Source organism: Phyllostomus discolor, chromosome 1, assembly GCF_004126475.2.
Source record: "Phyllostomus discolor isolate MPI-MPIP mPhyDis1 chromosome 1, mPhyDis1.pri.v3, whole genome shotgun sequence".
NCBI classification, from domain to species: Eukaryota; Metazoa; Chordata; class Mammalia; order Chiroptera; family Phyllostomidae; genus Phyllostomus; species Phyllostomus discolor.
The window spans coordinates 98,039,631-98,064,297 of NC_040903.2; the positions used below are offsets into that span (position 1 = coordinate 98,039,631).

The 24,667-nt window shown below is 36.4% G+C and overlaps 1 protein-coding gene across 3 annotated transcripts in view; it reads right to left on the reverse strand.

The window, feature by feature from the left end:
* Positions 1-24,667, reverse strand: part of CCSER1 (coiled-coil serine rich protein 1) — a 1,267,039-nt gene that overhangs the window by 832,052 nt on the left and 410,320 nt on the right. For all 3 annotated transcript variants that reach the window (XM_028507411.2, XM_036026429.1, XM_036026432.1), the window contains exon 6: positions 7,165-7,372. In XM_028507411.2, coding sequence (XP_028363212.1) covers positions 7,165-7,372 — 208 coding nt within the window. The remainder of the gene's footprint in view (positions 1-7,164; positions 7,373-24,667) is intronic.

Consider the following 24,667-nt stretch of genomic DNA (forward strand, 5'->3'; position numbering starts at 1 on the left):
TTTTTATAAGCATTAAAATAATGCACATGACTAGCAGCTAACATAAGTATACTTAACTAGGAAGGAATTCTCTGACTGATAGGTACATACTTTCTCACAGTGGTCCCACTCCACTTTTATTTCCACACCAGATAAACATCAGAACATATACTGACAGCAAAGAAGTAGCCAAATATTTCTCCAACTTTCATTGTCAGAGAGATACAGAGGAAAACAAAATATTCATTGTGGAAAATGTGATGTATAAACATGAGGCATTGTATTAAATGAATATACGATACCCTGCTGGGAGAGTAATTTAGTATACAATTTGGAAAAGCTTTGCTAATATCTAGTACTTTTGAACATGTACTTATCTAGTTATTCCACTTCTGGAAGAGACCAGATTTTCCTGGAGAGAACAAGCACCTTGCCCCAAATCACACGTGCCTAGTGAAAGCGAAAATTCAAATTTGAGCAGTTTGTTCTAGTATAGACTACTATATCATGATCACTATGTTAGAATGCCTTTGCAATGTAACCTTAAGTAACAAAAATCGTATTTTTTAAAAGAAAAATAATACCTCACTGTGGAGGGTACTATATTATTATATGTATTAATTTATTGCTCTTACATAAAATGAATTTTTGGTTATCATTGTTAATTAACCTAATAAAATCTACCATCTCTTTACAAAACTAAAACATATTTTATTGGAAATGATATTTTAAAAATTTTTTCAAGACATGCATTATTCATTTTCATACACTTAAAATGCACATACATCAATGCCTTGTAAACAAATGAATTAATATGATGACTGAGCATCAGCTGGAAATGGTTATTGTTTCTACTTTAGGCTTTAGTTTACCAATTAACACTGAGTAGGTTATGTTAGGTATTGAAATTCATACAGCCTAGGTAACATAGTTTGTAATTGATCAGAGTATGCCTGCTTATCTTTCCTTATCGTTTACCTCTCACCGTCATTCCTTAAGGTGGCTTTCTTGAAGCAGTGTTTTCTCATAGCTTCTTGACCCTTCACTCTCAGTGTTCTTCCTGTCTGATTGGACAATCTTGTTCTTGAATACCTGCTCGCTGAACACTGGAGTATCTCACCCTGGTTTTAGATATAAGCTGTCTCTCCCATAGCTTTAAATCAAATCTATTTAATGATGAACACTCAACCCTGATCTCTCTGGGTTTGCAGACACATTAATTCAAATTTCTACTTGACACATATGATTCAAATAAGTGTTTTAAATAAGCATCCCAACCTTAACCTGGCCCAAACAGAACACTTGTTTCCTTCCAGCCTTGCTCCTTGCCTAGTCTTTCCCAGGCTCAAAACCTGACAATGACATCTGCCCATTACACAAACAGTACCTCTCAGCAATCATTTTTTTCTTTTTCTGTCACCCAGTTTCCAATTCACTAGCAAGTACTGTTGACATTACTTCCAAAACATGTCACACATTTTTCCTTTTCTCTCTCTCAACTGCTACCACCATGGTCCCCATGATTTCTCACTTGGAAAAATCCTACTTCTATATTGACTGTAAACAGGAAATTTAATTAATGTGTAGTAACTCTTTTTGCCAAAAATTGTCAGGCCAAATGTGCTGCCACAACTGAAGGTTCAGAAAAGCATAAATAGCAACAATAATTGTATTTTCAGTTTCACTCAGTATAGTTCTTATTAATAATTATTAATACTGAATTATTCAATAAATATAAGACTGTCCTATTAAAGAAAATTTACTGGTATATTTCCAAGTGTTTATGAAATTTCAAATGTTGTCCACCTATCAAAACACAGTAATAATCACACAAACAATATCACTGCAGCCACTCATGCTCATGAGTACCTACACCACACTTCCACTGTGGTAACTCGTAACACACATTTTATTGGTTAATTGTCCAAATAACCCTATGAGATGGTTAGTAATGTTGCCTATGATGAAATAGAGACTCAAAAACCTTAATCAACTTGTGCTAGCTAGTCAGTGGCAGAAGTGAGTCATATGTAAATCTCGATGTTCCCAAGCACCTGTGATTTTCACCACTATGGCACACTTCCTGCAGCGGGACCCTGTGAGTGAGATGAGGCTGGGGTTAGCGAAGAATTTGTCTCTAACTTTCTCCCAGAGAACTGTTGAAAGTTAAGATTGCTTACACAGCAAAAGAGTCATGGGATTATACTAACCCCCCACCTTTGTGTCTACTTTACAGAGTAGTTTTATCTCCTCACCAAGAGCCAGACCTTGTGTAGACAGAATATTCTTATCCAGAAACCCACCTATTCTCAGTAAATCTAAGACCACACGTTTCCCAGGGAATACACAATGGGGTCATTGCTGTGTATGAAGACAGTGGTATGTTATTTGTTTTAACTTACATTATTCTAAAAATGAGGGGGGGGTGGTGGAGAAACTAAGCTCTAACAACAATTTGTAAGAATTCACAACAGCACTCTAACTTGGTCTGCATAATAAAGCACTGAATCTTATTCAGTGCTGCAGAGAGCCTAGTTTAGTCGTCAAAAGGCGAGATTTTAGGGTATGTCTCACAAATCCTACCAACTGACAATTAAAATTGGAAAATCGTAAAGTATTGTCTATCAGCTATTTCATGTTAAAGAAGGGCTTATCTTAAAGAGATGTTTGAGTATGGCGTGGGGCTTTTGTCTGATACAGTGAATTCCTAATAAGGTTCACAGGGAAACTTATAAGAATTTAAGTGAATTATATTTACAGAAAGACTTTGTCATTGGCCTTAAAAGGAAAGAGACAATATAAAATTAAAAGAGACTTTTGGATGTCAATGAATACAAGCATAATTGAAGAGAAAACTATTCAGCTGTAAATATGTGCTAATTTTACACAAAAGAAAGTGTGACTAGGAGGGTAGAAAGGAGAATATAGAGGGAGGAACTAAAAACCAGGAAGAATTATTCTCAGACTTTAAATCACAGGTGGTAAACACAAGGCCTGAGGGGCCAGATCGGCCCTCCACTTTGTTTCTACCCTATGGCAGTGCCGAGCTCTTTGCCCCTAGTTAAGGAGTAGTTCCATTTATACAGTCCTAAAATTACATCTGGCCCTTTAAAGGCAGCCATGAGGCTGATGCAACCCCCAGTGAAAATGAGTTTGACACCCCTGTAAAACAACAGAAAAAATAAAAGGAAATATTATAACAAAACGATCCCTGAAGATATTAAACATCCCCTTTTATATAGATAACAGAATAATGTTTTAAAACATTAACAAGAGAAAAAAATCACCTTTGCTACAGTCAATTCTTCTATCAGTAATATTAAAGAATAAAGTGACAGTATGATTTCTAAGGGACCTAAGTCTATTTTTTTTTAATGTAAGGAGTTGATGCTTGTGATGTCTGGGGTTGTTGGGAACATACATGTGCATTTTAATAACAGCAACTGATCTTCAAAGAAAGGGGGCAATGTTAGAGGGTAAGATTTCATTCAGATTATTCACACTTGATCCATTTTACAATTAAAATCTTAGATGTCAACTGAACACCATTACGAAAAATTTCAAGTAAGAGCATTTTCTAGCATGACACTGGGTTCTTCTGCAGTTAAAAAATAATCGGTATATTAAAGTCAGGCTACTATGCATCATAAAAATAAGTTCATAAAATAGGGATAAACATTACTGTTCTATATTAAAATGATATTCCTAATCTAAAGTTAATTGTTGGTATTCAACTCAAATATAGCAATAAAATGAAAATACCATTTTACCATTATATCACTGTACCATTGAAAATTCCTAGTTTAAACAATATTTCAATGAACCACTTTATTTAAAGGCATCCAGTATGAACCTCTTATTATTAGAACACTTGTCTACATTAACCATAATACTGCTTTTCTTGTTGACAATAAAAAATTTAAGACTCCCTGTTCTCTGAATGGGCTTAATAAACAGGTATAATTATTGCTCATTGTACATCATCTTTAAAAATCAATTCTCTTCAGTTTCTTCAAATACTTTTTCATGGAGAAAAACAGGTAAGTATAAAACACATAAGTATAAAAACAATTTCAATATATTCTGAATATTGACTTGATAGTGAATATAACTAAATAGCCTTACATTAAAAAACTGAGTGCCCTAAGAAAGCCTCCTGGCTCTTCCTGTCAGGTCTTCTACTTCCCTTTACTTGTATTAATTTTTAAAATTAAAATCTAGACCAAAGAAAGATATAGAAAGCCGAATAGTTTAATGTTACCAACTTTAAGACTATCTTATTTTACTGTATTTTTTCCATTACCCTTTAGTCCCCTTATACCTCCTTCCCTGCCACAATCACACTGTTGTCCATGTCCATGAGTCCTTCTTCCTTTTTTGCACAGCCCCTCCACCCCAGGCCTCCCCTCTTAGCTGTCATCCTGCTCTTTATGTACAAGTTTGTCTCTCTGTTGCTCATTAGTTCAGTTTGTTCATTAGATTCCATGTATGAGTGAAATCACATGGTATTCGTCTTTCTCTGACTGGCTTATTTCATTGAGCATTATGTTCTCCAGGTCCATCCATTCTGTCACAAAGAATAAAACTTTCTTTCTTTACAGCTAAGTAGAATTCCACTGTGTAAATGTGCCATAGTTGTTTTATCCACTCATCTACTGATGGATACTTGGGCTGCTTTCATATCTTGGAGATTATAAATAATGCTGCAATTGAACATAAGGGTGTTTATGTTCTTGCAAATTAGTGTTTTGGATTTCTTCGGATATATTTCCAAGAAGGGGATCGCTGGGTCAAAAGCCAAATCCATTTTTAATTTTTGAGCTATCTCCATACTGTTTTCCATAGTGGCTGCACCAGTATGCATTCCCACCAACAGTGCAAATCAGTTCCACTTTCTCTACATCTTTGCCGGTAGTTGTTATTTGTTGATTTATTGATGATCAGCTGTTATTGATATAACAGCTGTTATTAAGTTTGCCCTGTTCAAAGAGATTCAGACTGCATGTTAAGCCAAAGGTCAGGGAGATTCCACAAGTGCATGAAGATGCTTATGTTGTCAGTGTAGAGACTATATAGTCATCGGATAGTGGTGTGTTAGTAAATATTTAACAAAAGGCTCACCCCAAATTAAATGCCCCAATTTATAGTGTTTGCCAATTTCTGTGGCATAATACTCCCATGTGGCCAATTTAAAGGTGCCAATTGGCCTAACTGAATCTACAATTGGGAAATGTGCACAGTAGCTACTAATAGAATTTCCATATATGCACCTAATAGATACAAATAAGCTCATATAGTTAATAGTTAAATATAATAAAATAAATAAAAAATGAGGTTTGAATTCTGATTATACTTTTAAAATTATAATTTGTTTCATTATGAGTGTATGTAATTTTCTATGTTTGTGCTTATATGCCAGCTCTTAACCATTCCTGAAATTCAGTGATCAAGAATAAGCACACCACTGCTACCCATCACTGCATATATTCTAGACAAAAAGACCGCCCAGTAATTGTAACTGGTATGAGATGGAGAGGTCACTGACAGCTTGTGCTGTAAAGGGATGATAACACGTGACTGAGTGTCCTCAACAGTCTCTTAAATATACTTCTCTCTTCCTGATTCCATTGTGGCCTCTAGTGGTAGGAGCTAGCACTTTTATTAGCAAAGTGTTAGCAAAGCAATTATCATTGCTTATCATTGTAAGGTTAACCATAATATCATTGATTACTCTTTCCACACTATTGTTAAGTATCCCCTATCAACAAAAAGAAATCGAATGAATGACAATGGCATATACTAAAAATTCACTAACCTGGAAGTCAGAAATTTGAGACTGTTGTCTTGAATTCTAATGTATACACTTTTTATAAGAATCCCTGACAGAAAATCACTGGGGTGGTTATAAAATTACAACTGTAACACACTTGAATGTAAAGAACAGCTGGCTTCTGGACGTAAAGGTGGAAGGGTCCGTTTGGCACTCGCCAGCCCAGCACACCATCTGACGTACACAGGCTGCGGGGCGACTGTGTTCGATAGGGAGGCACCAGTCAGACATCCAGATTCCATTTCACTGGGTTTGTTTCTAGTGGAACTAAATAACCAAACCTTTATCGTATTGTATAAATAAGCCTCCATATCTTTAAAGTGAAGTTCATTTAATATCTCTATTTAGCTTTACAATAGCATATACACATAGCAGCCAATGCCTATTTCTTTTTACCTGACTTTTCCCAGTCTTGGTATCAATTATTCTTTCTCAATTCCTTCATGGAATATTCAAATTTTAGAGCTGAAGAGTACCTGTAAAGCAGAACTCCAAATCCTTCATTTACTATATGAGACAAGCTGAACTCCAAAAGGATACCTGCTCCCTGTCCAGTGTCATGCAGTCAGTCAGTCATGTTAGGAAGGACAGATAACAGAGCAGGGCAGTGGGGAGGAGGAAGGCCTGTCTCGCCCACTGACGCGGCAGTCCGGAGCCTGGTCTGGTGATATTGCCAGGTGTTCCACCATCCCAGGAAACACCTGCTGACAAGGGAGGAGGGCAGTCCTTGAGATCTACACTATCATCTCCACTATCAGGGAAAGAAAGCCTTTGAAACCGTGCTTTCATCCCAAGGCCTGAAAGGCTGGAAGGGGACCATAGTGCCCAAAGGAAGAAGCCCATTGACACCTCTGGGTATCCATGCAACCTCCTGCCCCCACAGAAAGCTGGCATCCCCTTTACCTGTCAATCAATATGTAACCCCCTCACCCCTCCTCCCACCAACTATATAAGTCCTCAGAACAAAGGACCCTGGGACATGGTGCTCTTGGCTCTCTGGCTTCATGGCCCCAGGCCGCCTGGCCTCTGTCCAGGTACACACTTGTTACTTTGGCTCTCACCACCCTACACTTGACACCCTGGCCTTTGGCCACCCTTATCCCTGCTTTGCCCTGAACCTATGCCATCCCCAGGTACCTTAACTAGGCCCCTTCTCTCCCATGAGAACAGATCACTAGTAAACCCTGCTTGTACGCTAACAGACTCACTGATCTATAATTCTTCACTGCATGGTGAAAAGAACTGAGTTTCTGGGAGTTTCTCCTGTAACAGTAACAGAATCCAGGACTAAGCAGGCCTACAGACTTCACTGTTGACTAGCACTGAAAGACATTAATCTCAGAATAAACCATTACCTCTTGCAGAACTCTCTTCATCTTTAATAATAATGTCTTGACAGCTGTGCAGTCCTGTAGCATCAGTCTGAAAGGCAGAGAATCTATGCCTCCATTCTCTTCCACACCTTGCAGGGGCCAATCTGCTGATGGACTGCTGGGCATGCGGCTAACGTGGGAGCACCTGGCTTCCTGATCGATGTCTCTTGTTAATTTCAGTGAAAGGTTCCTGATAAGGAAAAATAATAAACAAAAATTACAATGTAGCATATTCACAGCAGTATTTCCCCTGTTGTCTATCAATGTCATTAGTGAGCTAAAAAACATTTTGCCTTGTCACCCTCAGGTTTCTGATTAGTCTTTGTAACATAAGCCTTTGTAATATATCTATAACTCTTGTCTGTACACAGAAATTTTTCTGTAAGGTGAGCTGTTATATATCACAGGGCTGTCTCCCAGTGTTCAAAATTCCCCACCACTCCAAAAAGCAAATTGAGCTAATATTTTATAATTCCTTTTAGTTAGCTTGCTTTTTCTTTTGAAACTATTTGTTTACTGGTGAATCTAAACATCTAATGAAGACTGACAAAGCTCTTAGAAACTATACTAATGTTAAGTTCAAGGCTAGTTTCAGAAACTTCTGAGATTCTGAGAATTATAATTTAACATCTACAAATCTAAATATCTGCCATTTTCACATATTTAAGAATGGGCTACATACAGCAATACATTAGCCACTTGTTTTTCATTTGAAAATTCTGGATCTATTCTTAGTTCCAAAAAGACAGAATGATGGCCTGTTTCCACAATGGTGGAAAATGTTTATGCTGTGCTGCGGTGTCCAGCACTGTGACAGTCACTGAAGCCTCAAAGATTAATGGGATTGGGTCACTGACCTTAAGCGTCTCACCACAATTATTAACTTCTTAGTAGTTGATACCAAAAAATAACAACTAATATTCTTTCACATGGATTTTTTATCTCAAAACATTTTATTTCTCCATGAAAAATAGCTAGCTACAAGATCATAGGAATCCAAACCATTCTTAATTTGGCTGAGGCAGTGAAACAGGCTATTAAACAGGGCTGTTAATTTAGCGACACTGGCCAGCACAGCCATCCTGTTCTGTGTGTATGGTCTCTGTGTTTCTTATTAGTTAACACCTATGGTTTACAATGGTTAAATATTGAGAATACTGATGGTTTTAACAATAGACTTTTACTGGGCCAAAATTACCAGAGAGTCTCTGGATAAATTTACCTAAAGAAAAAAGTCCATCTCTGTAGGTGACAAGAAAAGGAGAAAAATCACTAATGTGGAGCCACAGTTTCCCCTAGCAGAGACAGCCCACAATACACCCAGAGGGCGGAGCTAGACTCAGGTCCTCTTCTGTCCCCACACTAGCAGGATTCACCACGCAATACAATCAAGTGTTTGCTCTCTTTGGCTGCCAACTCGGAATTGTTATAGTTTCAGGATATTGAACAAATGTTCTTTACATCAAAACAATCCCTTAACTTGGCAAAAAAACAAAAAGTAAGATACTGAGGACTGAAACAGTGGCTCATTAATCATCATAACTACTGCAAATAAAAACAAAGACAATGTAGTCACCACTGAGCTCATTTACACACTGTTCACCCTCTGTTTCAAATGCCCTGAATCTTCCATAGAATTGTTCAGTGGCATTTACACCTGCCTCCTTGCTTATGATGCTGGCCAAGTCTTTAAAATTCTGTAACATTTAGATAAAGTCAAATTGAGACTAAAGGGTCTTTCTCCATCCATAAGTACCAAAACAACAAAGGTTTTCAGTAAGATTAAAATCGAAACTCACAGATGTTACATTAAATATATTCTTGAAAAGTTTCAATTTGAAAAACTTAAGAGTCTGAAGCATTTCTTAAAGCATATAACTTACATTACTATGGCTAATTGGCCTCGTACTTTTCTCACTATCCTTTGTGTGAAAGGCATTTTCAACCAAGCTAGTTCAAAAGTTCTGCTGCAATTCTATTTTCAGTGTGATAGACAAGTTTAGTGTGTGTGTGTGTATATATATATATATATATATATATATATATATAACATATATATCACACATATCATATATACCATATATAATATATATTTAAAGGCTTTTTTCTTAACAGAGGGAAAAATAAGAGTATTTTCATATTTCATTATTTTGGTATAACTAGCACCATGACTTTTAATACTGAGAAAATTTTTCCCATCCACATGTGCTTTTCAAATCATTTGAAAACTTCCCAATACAATGGCTGAAATACAAGAGCATAAAAGTCGCGAAGGACTGATGCTCTTGGCTATTGCAGGAGCTACTCCGTACTTAGTGCACTGATACCTTTCATTACAGCAAATATCTGTGGCCATAAGGGATCTCAAAGGTTTACACTTTATAATGTGGCTATGATTTCTGAACTGGATTTCCAAAGAGTGGAGGTAAAAGTAATCTGTATTTGCCCAGCATAATAAATATGCATATGCATACATCTGCCTTCAAAAGCTTCATTAAGTAGATTTTCAAAAAAGGCCAGGTTATGTTAGGTATATTAAATCTTAGCTTGACTAATTCTAAGACAGGCACAAAGGTATAAACGTGTATGAATAAACTGGTATTCTATAACATAATAAAAATGGTCTGTTAAAGGAACTACAAAAAGCCTATTGTAGATAAATAAGCAACCTATTTTTCTCAGATTTTCTATAAAAATACATTGTTTACCTGAAAGTGTCATTTTAGGAAAAAAACCTTGTACCTCAAATTGTTTTATAATTGGGTACTTATCTGTATTTTTAGAAAGGATAGAGCCAGCATCCACCCCTGCACAGTAGCCTAACAGTTGTAAGAACTTGTAAACATGTTATATTTACATATGAATATACATGTCAGAGAATTTTACACTACCTGAACTAATGGATAGAGGAAAGGGAAGATATGGGGGAAGGCAAAATAAAATCCAAATATCTTAACATAGCCAACAAGGTGCTTCCTAATCTAGCACCTCTCTACCTCACCATATCTCATTTTATAACAACTGCCTCCTTGTTTTTTGAGTTTCAATTTTGTTGGCCTTCTTTCAGGTCCTGAAATGTTCAGAGCTCCATCTTTTTATAGGAACTCCACATATGTTGTTCTATCTGCATGAAAGTGTTGCTTATCTACCTTCAGATGTCCCTTGAAAATAATCTCTTCTTCAAGAAATCTTCCTTTGTATCTCTACCCTTCAAACATACACAGGTTCCTCTTTTCTATGCTAAACCTTTCTTGGTAGCATTTATCACAGATGCAGTTAAAAAATTAATTTGAGCAGACCTCTGGGAATACATTGGACTGAACTGACCTACACTTCAACTCCTGTTCCAAACACAGAGAAATGCTAGACAGCTTATAACCTCATTTATTTTTAAACACATTACAGTGAATGATAGAAAGACAGAAACACTTCCAGGTGCCAAAAGCACAAAATCAAAACAGCAATACTTATATGAGTTGGCACTGCTGTGGTCTCAGGGTGTGCAACTGGGTTATGGTCTGTACAAACAGAAGCTGCAGTTTTCATGCCTGTGCAGACACAGAGAATATCTGCCAGAGACCAAGAAGTCACCTAGTGCTGGGAGACACGAGCATTCCAAACTTTAACAAAGCTTCAAAAATCAATCTGATCAATTTGTAAATTAACTGCCTGCTAAAACACTCTTTTTTTTCCTCTAAAGGAAGAAACCATAAAATTCAGACTCTGAAAAATATGACATCCATGATGTCTGACAAAAATTCAAGTGAACAGACATGCAAAGAAACAAAAAGCAGTTCATAGACACTGTGAGATGACCCATATATTAAAATTAGCAGGTGGGGATTTAAAACAACTATTATCAACATGTTTAAAGCCTTAAAAGAAAAAGGGGACATAAATAAATAGGTGGTTGGATATGAATGTATATATATATTCTTCCATATATATATACATGGAAGACATTGTTATATATATATGGCAGACATTGTTAGCTGCCTGCCCACTATTTATTCCTATCTCCTTCCTGCTTCTTTAAATCAAAAACAAGCCCTGGCTGGTGTGGCTCAGTGGATAGAGTGTCAGTCTGTGAACAAAAGGGTTGTCATTTCGATTCCCAGCCTGGGACACTTGCCTGGGTTGTGGGCCAGATCCCCAGTAGGGTGTGCGAGAGAGGCAACCACACATTAATGTTTCTCTTACTCTCTTTCTCTCTCCCTTCCCCTCTCCAAAAATAAATAAATAAAATATTTTTTTAAAGAATTAGGAGTAGATTTTTTTTTAGATTTTATTTATTTTTAGAGAGGGAAGGGAGGGAGAAAGAGAGAGAAAAACATTAATGTGCGGTTGCTGGGGGCCATGGCCTGCAACCCAGGAATGTGCCCTGACTGGGAATCAAACCTGCGATGCCTGGTTCGCAGCCCATGCTCAATCCACTGAGCTACGCCAGCCAGGGCTAAATAAAATATTTTTAAAAATTAAAAAGTAAAAACCAAGAAACTCCCTAATTTGTTTAACTGCTGGCTCTCCTATGGCTTCAAGAATTAACAGGAAATTGGGTGGGGGTTCTTCAAGGAAATATCTGGTAAACAGAGACATAGGAAAAGAGACAGCTGTCTTTCCTTTAGATGTTGCTTTAATGTGATGTACTGCTTGGAACTACTGATGTACTCTGCAAATAGGAAGAGACTCAGCTGTGGGAAAACGGAAGAGAAAAACATCGGGTACACCTGCCTCCTTAATGAGGCCATTTCTCTGCATTACCCAACACTGAAGACTTACTACCTCCAGATTTCTTGTCAGAGAAGATAACATATTTTTTTGACTCAAGCTGAAAGCACTCTAATTAGTACAACCGGTAAAGAGCATACTCCAATAAGGACATTAAACCTAGAAATAAAAGTAAGATAATAATGAACTGTGTTAAGTGTTTGTTTAATGGCTATATTTGAGACATGTTCCAAAGAAAAAGGAATAGTACTTTTCTTTCTTGCTCATTAATGTATCCACTAAAGCTTGCACAGTTATGTAATACTAGTAGCAGTAGAATAATCAGACTTAACACTAGAAAAAACACTGTAGTCCACCTAGTTTAACATTCTTACTTAGCAGAAGAGAAAGACCAAACCTAAATTGATTTTCTAACTGTCACACAGCCACCAGATGTAGCATTCTGATCTCCTGACTTGTAATCCAGCATTCTTTTCTCTGTATTGATTCATTTTGTTAGTTAGCCACTGGGAATAAGTGGCCAGAGGGAAAATACAGGCAGGGCACTTGCCATTACAATCTAACAAAGAACTTCATACAGGAGGCTGGAAGCAAAAGTGTTACAGAATGGACCCGTGGCAGGGAACAAATACTAGTACCAAATGGATCCCCCCTTTCTCCCGGGGTCCCCCTGTTTTAAGTTTGCCTTGCCTACCGCCAGGGAATGACACCTTCAATGTCAGAGATTTGTGAAAAGGAAAGGAATTATTTATTCAAAGGTTGTACAGACTTAGAGTAATGGCTTAATGTCTTCATTAAATTCCCAAAGTCCCTTAGGATATCCACAAATGCACAGTCTTTTCTTCCTCTACTGTCCAGTCCAGGGTACCATATCTCAGGAAAAGAAATAAAGGTCTGTGCTCAGGTAGCCCCCAGTTCTTCCCAGTCATCTGTGCTCAGGATCCTTCAGTTCCTGGCTCCATCAGCTGTGTTGCTGCCATGGTCTCCAGTTCTTAACCCAAACCCATGTGGCACCTTCTCATGGCCCAACAGCAAGAGTCCTTTCACCCCTTTTCTTCCCACAGCATCTCTCCTGCATTCTTCTGAACCACTAAGAAAGAGCTCTGCATTGCTGCTATATCTTGCTTTCTGGCTTCCTAAGCTGCATGGCAAAGGAAGCCCCAAAACTGCATGGCTTTCCCTCTCTCACCAAAGCTGGGTGGGTCCACCCTTAGTCCAAAGTTGTGTGATCCCCTCTTACTCCAAGCTCTCACACAGGCACTGAAACCAGGGGGAGCTGCTTCCCAATTACGTTCTGTGTGGAAGTCACTCCCATCTCCCTGTCTCAAAGCATGGCCACAGCTATTTAATGTGTCCATGAAACCAATTAAAGGTTATAGATATGTTAAATGACCATGCCAGAGGTTAGCTGCAAAGCTGTTGCTGTTCAAAACAGCTCTTGATGGCCCTGTTCCATGTGTCCTATCCCGCAGCTCAGACTTTTGGGGTGAGGACATCCTATATTTTTTTAATATTTCCTAGACACCCTGACTTCTGGACTTTATTACAAATCCCTATTTGGGGTACCCCTGGCTGTGCCCTGTTACAAATCCCCCCTTTCAGGTATACAACCCCTTTATATTCGTATAAAGGACAATGGACAAAGGTCTCATCTTCTTGTAACTACTTCTGGCTGGACATGGATGTCATCCTACGTACCCTTGGGTCAGGGGTTCACTGAAAGAGTAGTGGGGGAACCATAGAGGGAATCCTTCCCATAAAGAGAAGGACCTTACAGAGTCCAGGTCAGTTGGCTGTTGCTGGGAAGTATACCCTGTTATAAAATGAAGACGTGTCTCACCAGTTAACTCGCAGTCCTGAACTCAGTTTGGTAAGGTTTTCAGAAAATTGCCGGGTGTCCTGACCATTGCAAGCAAAACAGCGCAGGAGGAAGGGAGAGTCCTCGAGACTGTGCTGAGAATGGGGCCTCTGTAACAACCTTACTGACATTGCAGGGTGCTCTGAACATCACAAGTGTGACTCGCACGGGAGGAAGAGGGGTTCTATGCTGGAAAAGGGGGCCTCTGTAACAATTTCACTAAGACAAAGAGACTTTACTAAGTGAGAAAGACAGCCTTTGTAGCTATACACTATTTCCATGGGGAAAAGAGTAGAACCTGGAAGCCAGCTGAGCTATATAACCCCTGAACCCCACTAGTCAGCACACTTAGATTAGCTGGGTGCCCACTTGTAGCCTCAGCTCAAGTGTATAAAACAAATTTATTAACAAACTTACCAACAAATTTATGGATGCCTGTTTGCAGCTTTGTGATTATATGTTTCATAAATAAACTTGCTATCTCATTTCCACTATCCGTGTTTGTCTCTTGCTTGAACTCATGTCTTGAAAGTGAGACAAGAACCGGGGTGGGGCAGGGAGCCTCTTGACTCGGGTCTCTGTCTCCTCTTTTAACAGGGTTAAAATTTAAAATACACTAATATGTATCTATTCTATTTTCACTAGCTGGATTAGTGAAATCTTAATTACAAAATTAGGGAATAAGATTAAATAGTGAGGACTCCCAATCCCTAGAAAAGTTATAATTTCCTTCTCTGAAAAGTTAGAAAAAGTATATATTACACAAATGCACAGCTGCTCTTACAGACCTTAAAAGTAATCATTTAATCTTAAAAGGATCAGGATGACATAATATCTACATTCAATAACTTTTCTTAATGTAATTAATGTTATACACATTTCTCCTCCTAATCTCTACTTTTGTTTTCACATCTGATTTAAGATCCAGTTTAAAGATCACTTCCCTAAGAAAAAGAGTTAGAATTAATGAATGTGGAGGTGAAAGTCCAGCGAAGTTCATCAAAGAATGACTCAAATCACTGTTTAAAAAATCACATGTGCACGCACATACATAAACACCAAACCTGTTTGTGCACATGCACACAGAAGTGTATGGCATGTTTTAATTATGCTATGATTGAATAATTAGTATGACTGGTTTTCTTTCCCAGAGCACCAAAACTGACAGAAAGCTGAGGTTACAGAATCATCAAAAATAGTTTAGATAGATAGAAATAAAATTATTTATGTCTCCTGATATATTAGTAGCAATTCTTAATTTAGAAAATCTCACAGATTGGCTGGATTTCCTGTGTCTAATAGATATCAATCAAATATATATATATATATTTGATAAATATATATATATATTTATATATATAAATATATATATATATTTATTTTTTTTTTTTTTAAATCTTAAAATCCTTCCCTCCAGTCTTCTAGGTAATTCATCACATAAACATCAATCCCCTAACGTGTAGGCAGACTGCTATATTCAACATTTTCCTTATTGCACAGTTCTCTTTGTAGGGAGAAGGAAAAATTTCATACCTTCTCATTTAGCACCCTACAGAAGTTATTTTATTTGGGAAATTTTAAACTATACAAGGAAATCAAATTATAGTCAAACACAATCTGACCTATAAAGAATAATTATCTCATTGTGATCATTATTATTACAGAAGATCATTTCAAAATTGCTAAAAGTTTAATTCCAATGAAGGAAATTGCTACTAAATTTACTTTCAAATGCATTTATAAAGATAAAAACCAGGGAAGGAGCTTTACTATGTTATTTTGTTCTAGTTAATGTCTTGATTGGTGGTGATGGTAATCTATAAATATATTTTATTTTTATTGTAGTTTTAAAATTATCTTTTAGTCCCCTTATACCACCTGCCCCCAGCAATCACCACATTGTTGTCCAATCCATGAGGTCTTTTTCCTTTTTGCTCAATACTAGGCATTTTTACAGTTACTTACAATGCATACTTTCTGGTTAGCTATTAAGCATATTTGTTTTCAACACTATATATGTAATTCATTTGAAGTATTTTGACTGAAAATACACAAGAAAATTCATTATTCATTGTACTTTCACTTTTATAAATAATCATTTTCTAAAGTCATGAACTCAAGCTAGAATACAACTTCTATCTTATGAATATTTTTCTTTATTTTTAATGAATGTTTTTTCTAATAATAAGGAGAAAACAAGGGGAAGAAGGGAAAGGGTCAACTCAAAGAACATGTATAAAGGACCCACGGACAAAGACAACTGGGGTGGGGAGAATTGAATGTGGGAGGTGTGGGTGGGTAGGGTGGGGGACGGTATTGGGGGGAAATGGGACAACTGTAATTGAACAGTAATTGAACAATAAAAAGAGTTTCTTATCTATGGTTTAATAAAATAAATGAGAATCATCGTTTTCAGAGATGAAAATTATATTTTTGAAAATAATTTTATTTCCAGTGTTGTTGCCTTCCCTCTTCTCTTTCATATCAGGATAATAATTCACAAAAATATCAATGTCTTATTTTAGATCCACATGATGTAGAAAAGTTGATAGAATTTTTAGGCCCAAACTACCACCATAAGTACACCCTATTTCATCATTACATAAAATATTTAGAACTTAATATTATTTTAAAATTTTGTATGTAAAATTCCCTTTTTATGACCACTTAAGGAACACATAGTGAATTTTAGATTTACAAAAAATCATAAAAACATGCCATCGTATGTTTCCTTCCAATAATTTGCATATCAGGACCTAAAAAAAAAAAAAAAGCTATAGAATGTCTTGAATTTGCTTCTAAGTGGCCTTTATAAAATGCAATGTTTTCCAAATATAAGCCACTAGGGTGAATTATAATAAAAATTTTGATATAATGTATACCATTGATGGTATCCTAAATATTATATAACCTGCAGAAAACTGAATAGTTGTAAATGATAGCTGCATGCCCTACACCTTTTAAAAATATTCAATATCTGGCAACCTGAGTATGATAACTGTTATCTACAAGTGTATAATTTAGGAAGCAGTGTTTCCAAACAGAAAATCAATTCTTGGTCTGTAACTTGGCATAAAGGCAATACCTAAAATTATTGGCATAAAACATAGTGGCAAGGAAATTGTAAAAAATTCCAATACTTTTCAAAAATAAAGAGTTGGAGTTCATGACTCTGAATAACTCTTTAGAGCCATAGAACTTCATCAATTTTGGAAGGATTAATAAAACCTAAATCAATCTTATCAACCAAATTCCCCAGATTCCATTCTTAAGGCGATGGTCTATATTCAGTTTCAACTAAAAAAAGTAAGATTTTCACAGATTACACACAAAGTCAAAGATTTCCAAATATCTTGACAATCTCACATACATACAAAAATCATCTGACTTACTTTTAAATATACGAGTTTTGGGGAACTCTACCTCCAGCCCACTGTATCAGATCTGCCTTGTTGGCCTCAGCAAGACAAACAAATCATGCAGTTCAATAGCACCACAGATGAGATACATTGTGATCACTGGTCACAGTTTTCCCCAATGTGTATGTGAGTTTTGATGCAGCATGGCTAATATATACTTATCCTTTTAGCCTGGATTAATGTACTCACTCTTCAAGGAAGTCCTTGCCAATCTTTCCTACTACCTCAGTCTACACTAAGTGTTCTCTTTAGTCCAGTAACACTGAAGTAGGTGGGGACCCTACCCTCTTTTGGTGATCTTTGTACTTCCAAGTGGCCAGCACCCAGCAGCCTCTCAATAAGTATTTGTTGAACTAAAACGTATTTATGGAAAGAATGAATTAATATATGACAATTTCATATATGCTAAACATTCACATTAAGAATTTTACCTTAAAAATCCTAAACAATATGTTTGCATATCAATTTTCCATGGAGCACTTTTTAGACTTATCTTTGGATTTCTACCAAGCCACAACTATTCAAGGTAGTGAAAATATGATGGATCAGTGAATCAGGAGTAGAAGAAACTAATATCAGTTACAATGCAAACAATGATAATGGCAGAAATAATAATAACAATAAAGGAAGCTATGATTCAGCATGACTATATATATCTAATAGTTGAACACGGGCAAAGTACAGAGGGAATTTTCATGGTGCCTAGGTTTAAATCTAGCTCCTCGGAGACATGAGCTTCTTGTTCTTGGGGACACATATTTTAGAAAATAAAGTTGCAGTGGAGGCACAATTTGTTTGAGTGAGGAAAACGTCATATTTAGTACTATAGGAAACAATGGATAGCTTCCCACTTGTTTTGAAGTTATTTCTCATGAAACAAAAAGCACAAAGTCAGGTTCTAGCCAATGAGCTCTCCAACAGCCTAGTTCTAGAATGTAAGAGGCTGCTGGAATCAGGAGTACTGGATGAGTTATAGCTTTGTGCCTGAAGTAAGATTAAGAAAAATTAGAAAGCACTTGAAGATTAATAAATTGGTAATTCTATTATTTTCTTGAATTACCAGTCAGCTATATACTGTTATATCACTTTTTAAGATATTTAATAGCCAATTATGATTAGTAATACACTGTGAACTATAATTCAGTTAATCAAACCTATAGAAGTCTTTCAGTGTGGAAATGTCAAGGTCCAGACTGTGGATTGTCAGTTTGAACTGCAGCTGTAGTGTGTGGTAAATAAAAGTGCTCTACTGGCTGACCCAGTCCTCTAACAGATTGCTCCCATGTGATACAAAATACAAGCGTGGCTTTGGGAGCTAAAAAATGTAATTGCTTTTTATATTTATAACAAAATATCAATGATCAAGTATGCTTAAATTGTTTAATCTCTAGGGGGCTCCTGGTATAGCATTAGCATAATAAAAACTGAATAATCCTGGTAACTTTATTTCCTAAGCTTATTTGAATATTCATTCGTTATTTCAATAAATACTTATTGAGCACTGAAAATACCTACTAATATCCTAAAAACCTAGCTTTGTGAAATATTATAGTAAACAATTTCCTAGGAAGATGTTGGAATGGCTTATTACTAAATTGCCTCAAAAAGGTGTTACTATTTCAAATATCTATGTTAAATGTTATAATAATAAACAATATATATGGAAGGCACAATCTCAAGATGTAGAACCATCAAATGGTACTGATTTTTAAAACTGTAGTTACTAGCCCTGGCTGGCGTAGCTCAGTGGATTGAGCGTGGGCTGTAAACCAAAGTGTCACAGGTTCGATTCCCAGTCAGGGCACATGCCTGGGTTGCAGGCCAGGGCCCCCAGCAACCGCACATTGATGTTTCTCTCTCCCTCTCTATCTCCCTCCCTTCCCTCTCTAAAAAATGGATGAATAAAATCTTTTAAAAAAAGTAGTTACTTTGTACAAAAGAATAAACTTAACCAGTAATGGACAAGGAAAACAAAGCATGTCTACCTTTTCTCTCTCTGAAACATAGAACCATTGGTCTTTGTATAAATAATAGGCCAGACCATTTGTGTAAATGAAAAGCACATAATGGGGTTCATACATAATTATATATCATAGAACTGTCAAAGGATAAATATCTGTTGCAAGTCCTCGAGGCTAGTAAGAGAATCTGAAGCTCAACCTTAAAAGGAGGGACATAAAGACAGAGTGTCACAGCTGAACTGATTTAAATGATTCAGTTTAAAGCACCTGATTTACCTTTCTGTTATTCATCAGGATAGCAACAAAGTAGACAAATCTACAATCACACTTAGAAGCATGATATGTGACTATAAATCACAAGGGTACATAAATTAGAAGTTGCAAAACGTTTTAGGTTTCTGTTGACTACTCTTTTTTCTAACTGCCGTCTTGATGACACAGACACTTAGATTACTGGGCTCTATCTTTGGCTCCAATATATTCTGTTTTTAATGTTATCTTGTTTCTTTCTTTCTATACTGAAGTGTACTTGACATTTAAAACCAGATAATAGTGCTTGCTGGTGGCATAGGATAGTTTCTCTTTCACAGAAGCAGCAGAAACACAGATTGGTATCAATGGTCAATTGTCTTTGAAACAGAGATGAGGATAAAAATAGAAACACCCAGCCTTTTCTTTACACAACCAAAGGAGAGCTGGTAAAGGAAACTTCCATCTTGCTCTTTCCTCTCCAGAGACAACTACTCTTTGGGAAGGATAATGAAAAAAAATTCCTCAGGAAGAAAGTTTCATTCCTAAAATAAGTCTTCCCAAAATGACAATATTAGCTTGGCTTATACCTGACTTTTGAAGGCTGAATGAATAAAATTCATTTTTTTTAATTAGCAATATTAATTAATCCTAAATTCTGTCACCTTTTAAGATATTTTTAAGGTTGATTATGATATTAACAATTTACAGAGGAGGAGTCCTCACTCAGACAGGCTATAGAAGTCATAAACACATATTGACTGGAAAATATATGCAAATCTTATCTCAGAGTAATTTCTATGATATTTATATTTCTTTTTCCATCTAAAACATTTTCAAATCTTATTCTTCAATAGTTTCATAGAAGAGTAGGGAATTATAATATAATAATTTATATTGGGAAATTTAACTGAAAACAATTTGTTAAAAAAAAGTCTCCTAAAATCATCAAAGTTAACATTTTGGGGCTATTTAAAGCCAAGTGTCTATAATTCAGAGGAGGTATTGCTGGAGCATTGTTATAAATAACCTATTCATGGCCTTAGTTTAAAGCTGGTCATAAAAGTGTTAGAGTGGATTGTTATTCATTTTTCTTCTTATGTAAAGATCTGTTTTTCCCTCCACACATGAAAAAATTCCCCTCCTTTCTTTACTGATACAGCCTTTATTTCCATTTGAGAAAGTCCCCCTCTCTGCCAGGATTGCATGCACTCTTGTCGGGATTGCTAAACCAGCCCCCGCACCTCTTCTTCTGTGTTGTCATGTGACTTGGACCTGGCCTAAAGACTCTGGTTCCCCAAAATATGAATCTTGAGGAACACAGCTCGGGGGCAGAAGACCATAGCTGCTGACTTACTCTAAAGAGCACTGAAGAGCTGCCCGTTCACTCGTGCAGCCCAGGGACTTGGCCTGACACCCTGTGCAGTTGCACAGCATCTGCTCTTAGAAGGGCCCTACAACTGGTTTAATGTTCTGTTATCAGCATCTTAAAATTACCAATAATTTTTGAACAAGGGGCCTTGCATTTTCCTTTTTCAGTTGGCCCTAAAAATTGTGGTGCTGACCCTGCTATCTCAGTTCCCTAAGGTTACCATATTTCTGTTCTTCTTAAGGCCTGTTTGGCTTTGGCTTTATTTCTATTCTTATTCTTACAACAAATATCTTGTTTTAGGTATCTGGAGCTTGCATCAATGAACTCTAATTTACATTTGGCAGACTCAAGACCAAAGTGTAAAATGTAATATAGTTTTTTCCAGTGCCCTCACACCCTTGGGCACATTCCTGCCATGCCCCTTCTGTGATCTTCTCCAGGTTTGCTTTACAGTATTACTGCTCCCTGGATATTCGGAATTCATTATCGAGATGCTGTATTTCATTCTGCACTTTCTAAGTCAGAGGCCATTCTCTTTTTGTAACTCCTCTGTCAAAACGCAGGGATGCTATGTCCTAGCCCTCACCCCCCTGACCCCTCTTAGGTAATTAATCCAGCTAATGTACTGGTGGCTGATAAGCGACTAGTACAACATTTTTATTTTAACAAATATTTCTTATCCAGAAAGAATGACTTCACACACAGAAATTTAAGTCATGGTGTCTGCTCAAAACAGATAATTTGGGGCTTTAGGCTTCTCAAATCATACTAAATGGGAAGTGACAGATTCTGCATAATAGTTTCTCATACATTTAGAAGAAAAAAATATATGCCATTCTGAGACTAGTGTTTTATAACCTCTTTTCACCAGGGAAAATAAAGCGGCTAGAGGTCAGCACTAGAAAGCAATGTGAGCTTTGTTTAATGTGGAATTAGCCTGCTTTAAAATGGAGTTGCATGTGGTATAAATCTTGTTTTACATTTACTGCCTAAGTTTCTTTTCATTGGTAACTCCAATAAATTGACTTCAACTCAGATTCTCTTTTTGTTCATTAGAAAGGTAAAAGTTAATGGGTGCCTTCTGTGATTATCTTGTCTTTTAAATGATAGACTATCTACTGTTCTCCAAGTATATTGCCCTACTAAATTATCAACAAAACCTTTAGGATATGCTTTCCACCATTTTTTTAAATGATCTATTTGGTGTATCTTTTCCCTGCTATACTCTCTCTAAAAAATTCTCTATAAAATAAAATTTTACCTTGAATCAAAATATTTTATTTTATGTTTTAATATTGTATTTATAAATGGCTTTAGTAATTTTAAATTGTACTTGTATAGAGCTAGCAGCCGAAAAATGTTCTATTTGGCTTATCTCTGATTGACACTGAAAAGAAAATAAAAAAGGAAGAAAAAATTGAAGGAACATATTTATATATTTTAAAGTTTTTTTCACATGAAATATTATAACAATATTCCTATGAGACTTTTTTAGTAATGAACACACACACAAATGAAATTAGCCAATCATATAAGAATCGAGCATACATTTTGAAAAACGTCTGCTTTGGATTTTAAATACCAAGCCGACTAGGCATTGCTGTATACAAATCTTTGACTCCTGGGATCATTTTCTTCTCTCTGTGCAACCAAGTGAGGTTTGAATAAATCCCTCTGATCCTATAGGGATGGTAAGGCATCAAAGGAATAAAGTACTGTGCCTTTGACCTCTGGTTCATGTACTAAAAAAGATGCTCTGAATTTATATCTCAGTCCCTTCACAGTACAAGAAAGAGACTAGAAAACATTAGTCCCCAATATAGTCCAATCACAAAAAAGGTGACATTATTTTCACTTTTTCTAAACTTTTGTTATTATTGACTACAATTTTAGTAGTCAATATTATTAAGAATATTAACTTATTCCACCCTGGCTGGTGTAGCTCAGTGGACTGAGCACGGGCTGCGAATCAATGCTTCACAGGTTCAATTCCCAGTCAGGGCACATGGCTGGGTTACAGGCCACGGCCCCCAGCAACTGCACATTGATGTTTCTCTCATTCTCTCTTTCTCCCTCTCTTCCCTCTCTAAAAATAAATAAATAAAATCTTAAAAAAATAAAATATCTACTTCTAAAAAAAAAGAATATTAACATTCCATTGTGTAAATGTACCTCAGTTTTTGACCCACTCATTTACTGATGGACACTTAGGTTGTTTCCAACACTTGGCTATTGTAAATTGTGCTGCTATGAACATTGGGGTGCATAGGTTCTTTTGGATTCGTGTTTCAGGATTCTTAGGGTAAAATCCCTGCAGTGGGAAAACTGGATCAAAAGGCAGTTCCATCTTTAGTTTTTTGAGAAAATTCTATACTGATTTACAGAATGGATACTATGCAGCAGAAAGAAAGAAGGAACTCCTACCCTTTGCAATAGCATAGATGGAACTGTAGAGCATTCTGCTACATGAAATAAGTGAATAGGAGTGAAAGAAAAATACCATATGATCTCACCTATAAGTGGAACCTAATCAACAAAACAAACAAATGAGCAAAATCAAACCACAGACATGGAAATAAAGAACAAACTGATCATGACCAGAGGGGAGCAGGGAGGAATATAATGGGAGAAAGAAGGGGAAGGGACAAGTCAAAGCACATGAATAAAGGATTCATGGGCACGGACAGTGGAGTGAGGATTGACTGTGGGGATTGGGGGGCAGGGCAGGGGAGACTAATGGGGGAAAAGGTGGGACAATTGTAACTAAACAATAATAAAAATAAAAATAAAAATAATTTGAGTATTTAAAAAAGAAAAATATTAACTATTTTTTAAAGATTTTATTTATTTAGCCCTGGCTGATGTAGCTCATTGGATTGAGTGCAGGCCTACAAACCAAAGGATCATGGTTTGATTCCCAGTCAGGGCACATGCCTGGGTTGTGGGCCAGTTCCCAGTGGGGGACACACAAGAGGCAACCATACATTGATATTTCTCTCCCTTTCTCCTTCCCTTCCCCTCTAAAGATAAATAAATAAAATTAAAAAACATATTTTATTTATTTATTTTTAGAGAGAGAGGAAGGGAGGGAGAGACAGGGAGAGAAAGATCAATATGTGGTTGCCTCTCATGTGCCCCCTAGTGGGAACAAGGCCTGCAACTAGGCATGGGCCCTGACTGGGAATCGAACTGACAATGCTTTGGTTCGCAGTCCAGAACTCAATCCACTGAGGCACACTGGCCCGGGCTAACTATTTTTGACATTGCTCTGAGATTCAATTTTTCTTATTTCACAATTGCTATGAAATGTACAACATAGCCTAGCTTTAGTGGTTCATTCATATTAATAAATTTGATATTATAAGTGGTATCTTCTTAATTCAACAACTCTCAGGTTCACAATAATATTGAAAGATGAAGTTTGTTGTTGTATAGTTTAGAGTAATTATTGGTTTGACTTCTAGGTAGTTTCACATTTTTAAAAGCCACCTATTCAAGTGGCACCATAAATAACATAAAACTTTTCTAGCAACTGAAGTAGATCAATAGCCTCTCTGTCCAGTCCAAGAGAGCAAAATCATTTAAATTATTCATATTAAGTTTATTAATTTATTTATACATATATGCTATATGTAAGCCATGGCTATAAAGTAGTTCATGGTAGTTGTTGAAGAATGTTCTTCCTGAAGGTTTAAGACGAGGATGTTGGCTCTGACAGTGGACAAGCATCAGTTTTGACTCAGATAGAATGGCAGGTGCCTTGGGATCCTTTGTCATTACTGATTCTTGAAATGACACATTTAAACTGATATTCTATGAGTAAATATAATTCTTATTCTGTAAAAATACATTTTCCAACTTAAATCTTACTAATCAATATGGACCTTATATAATTCAA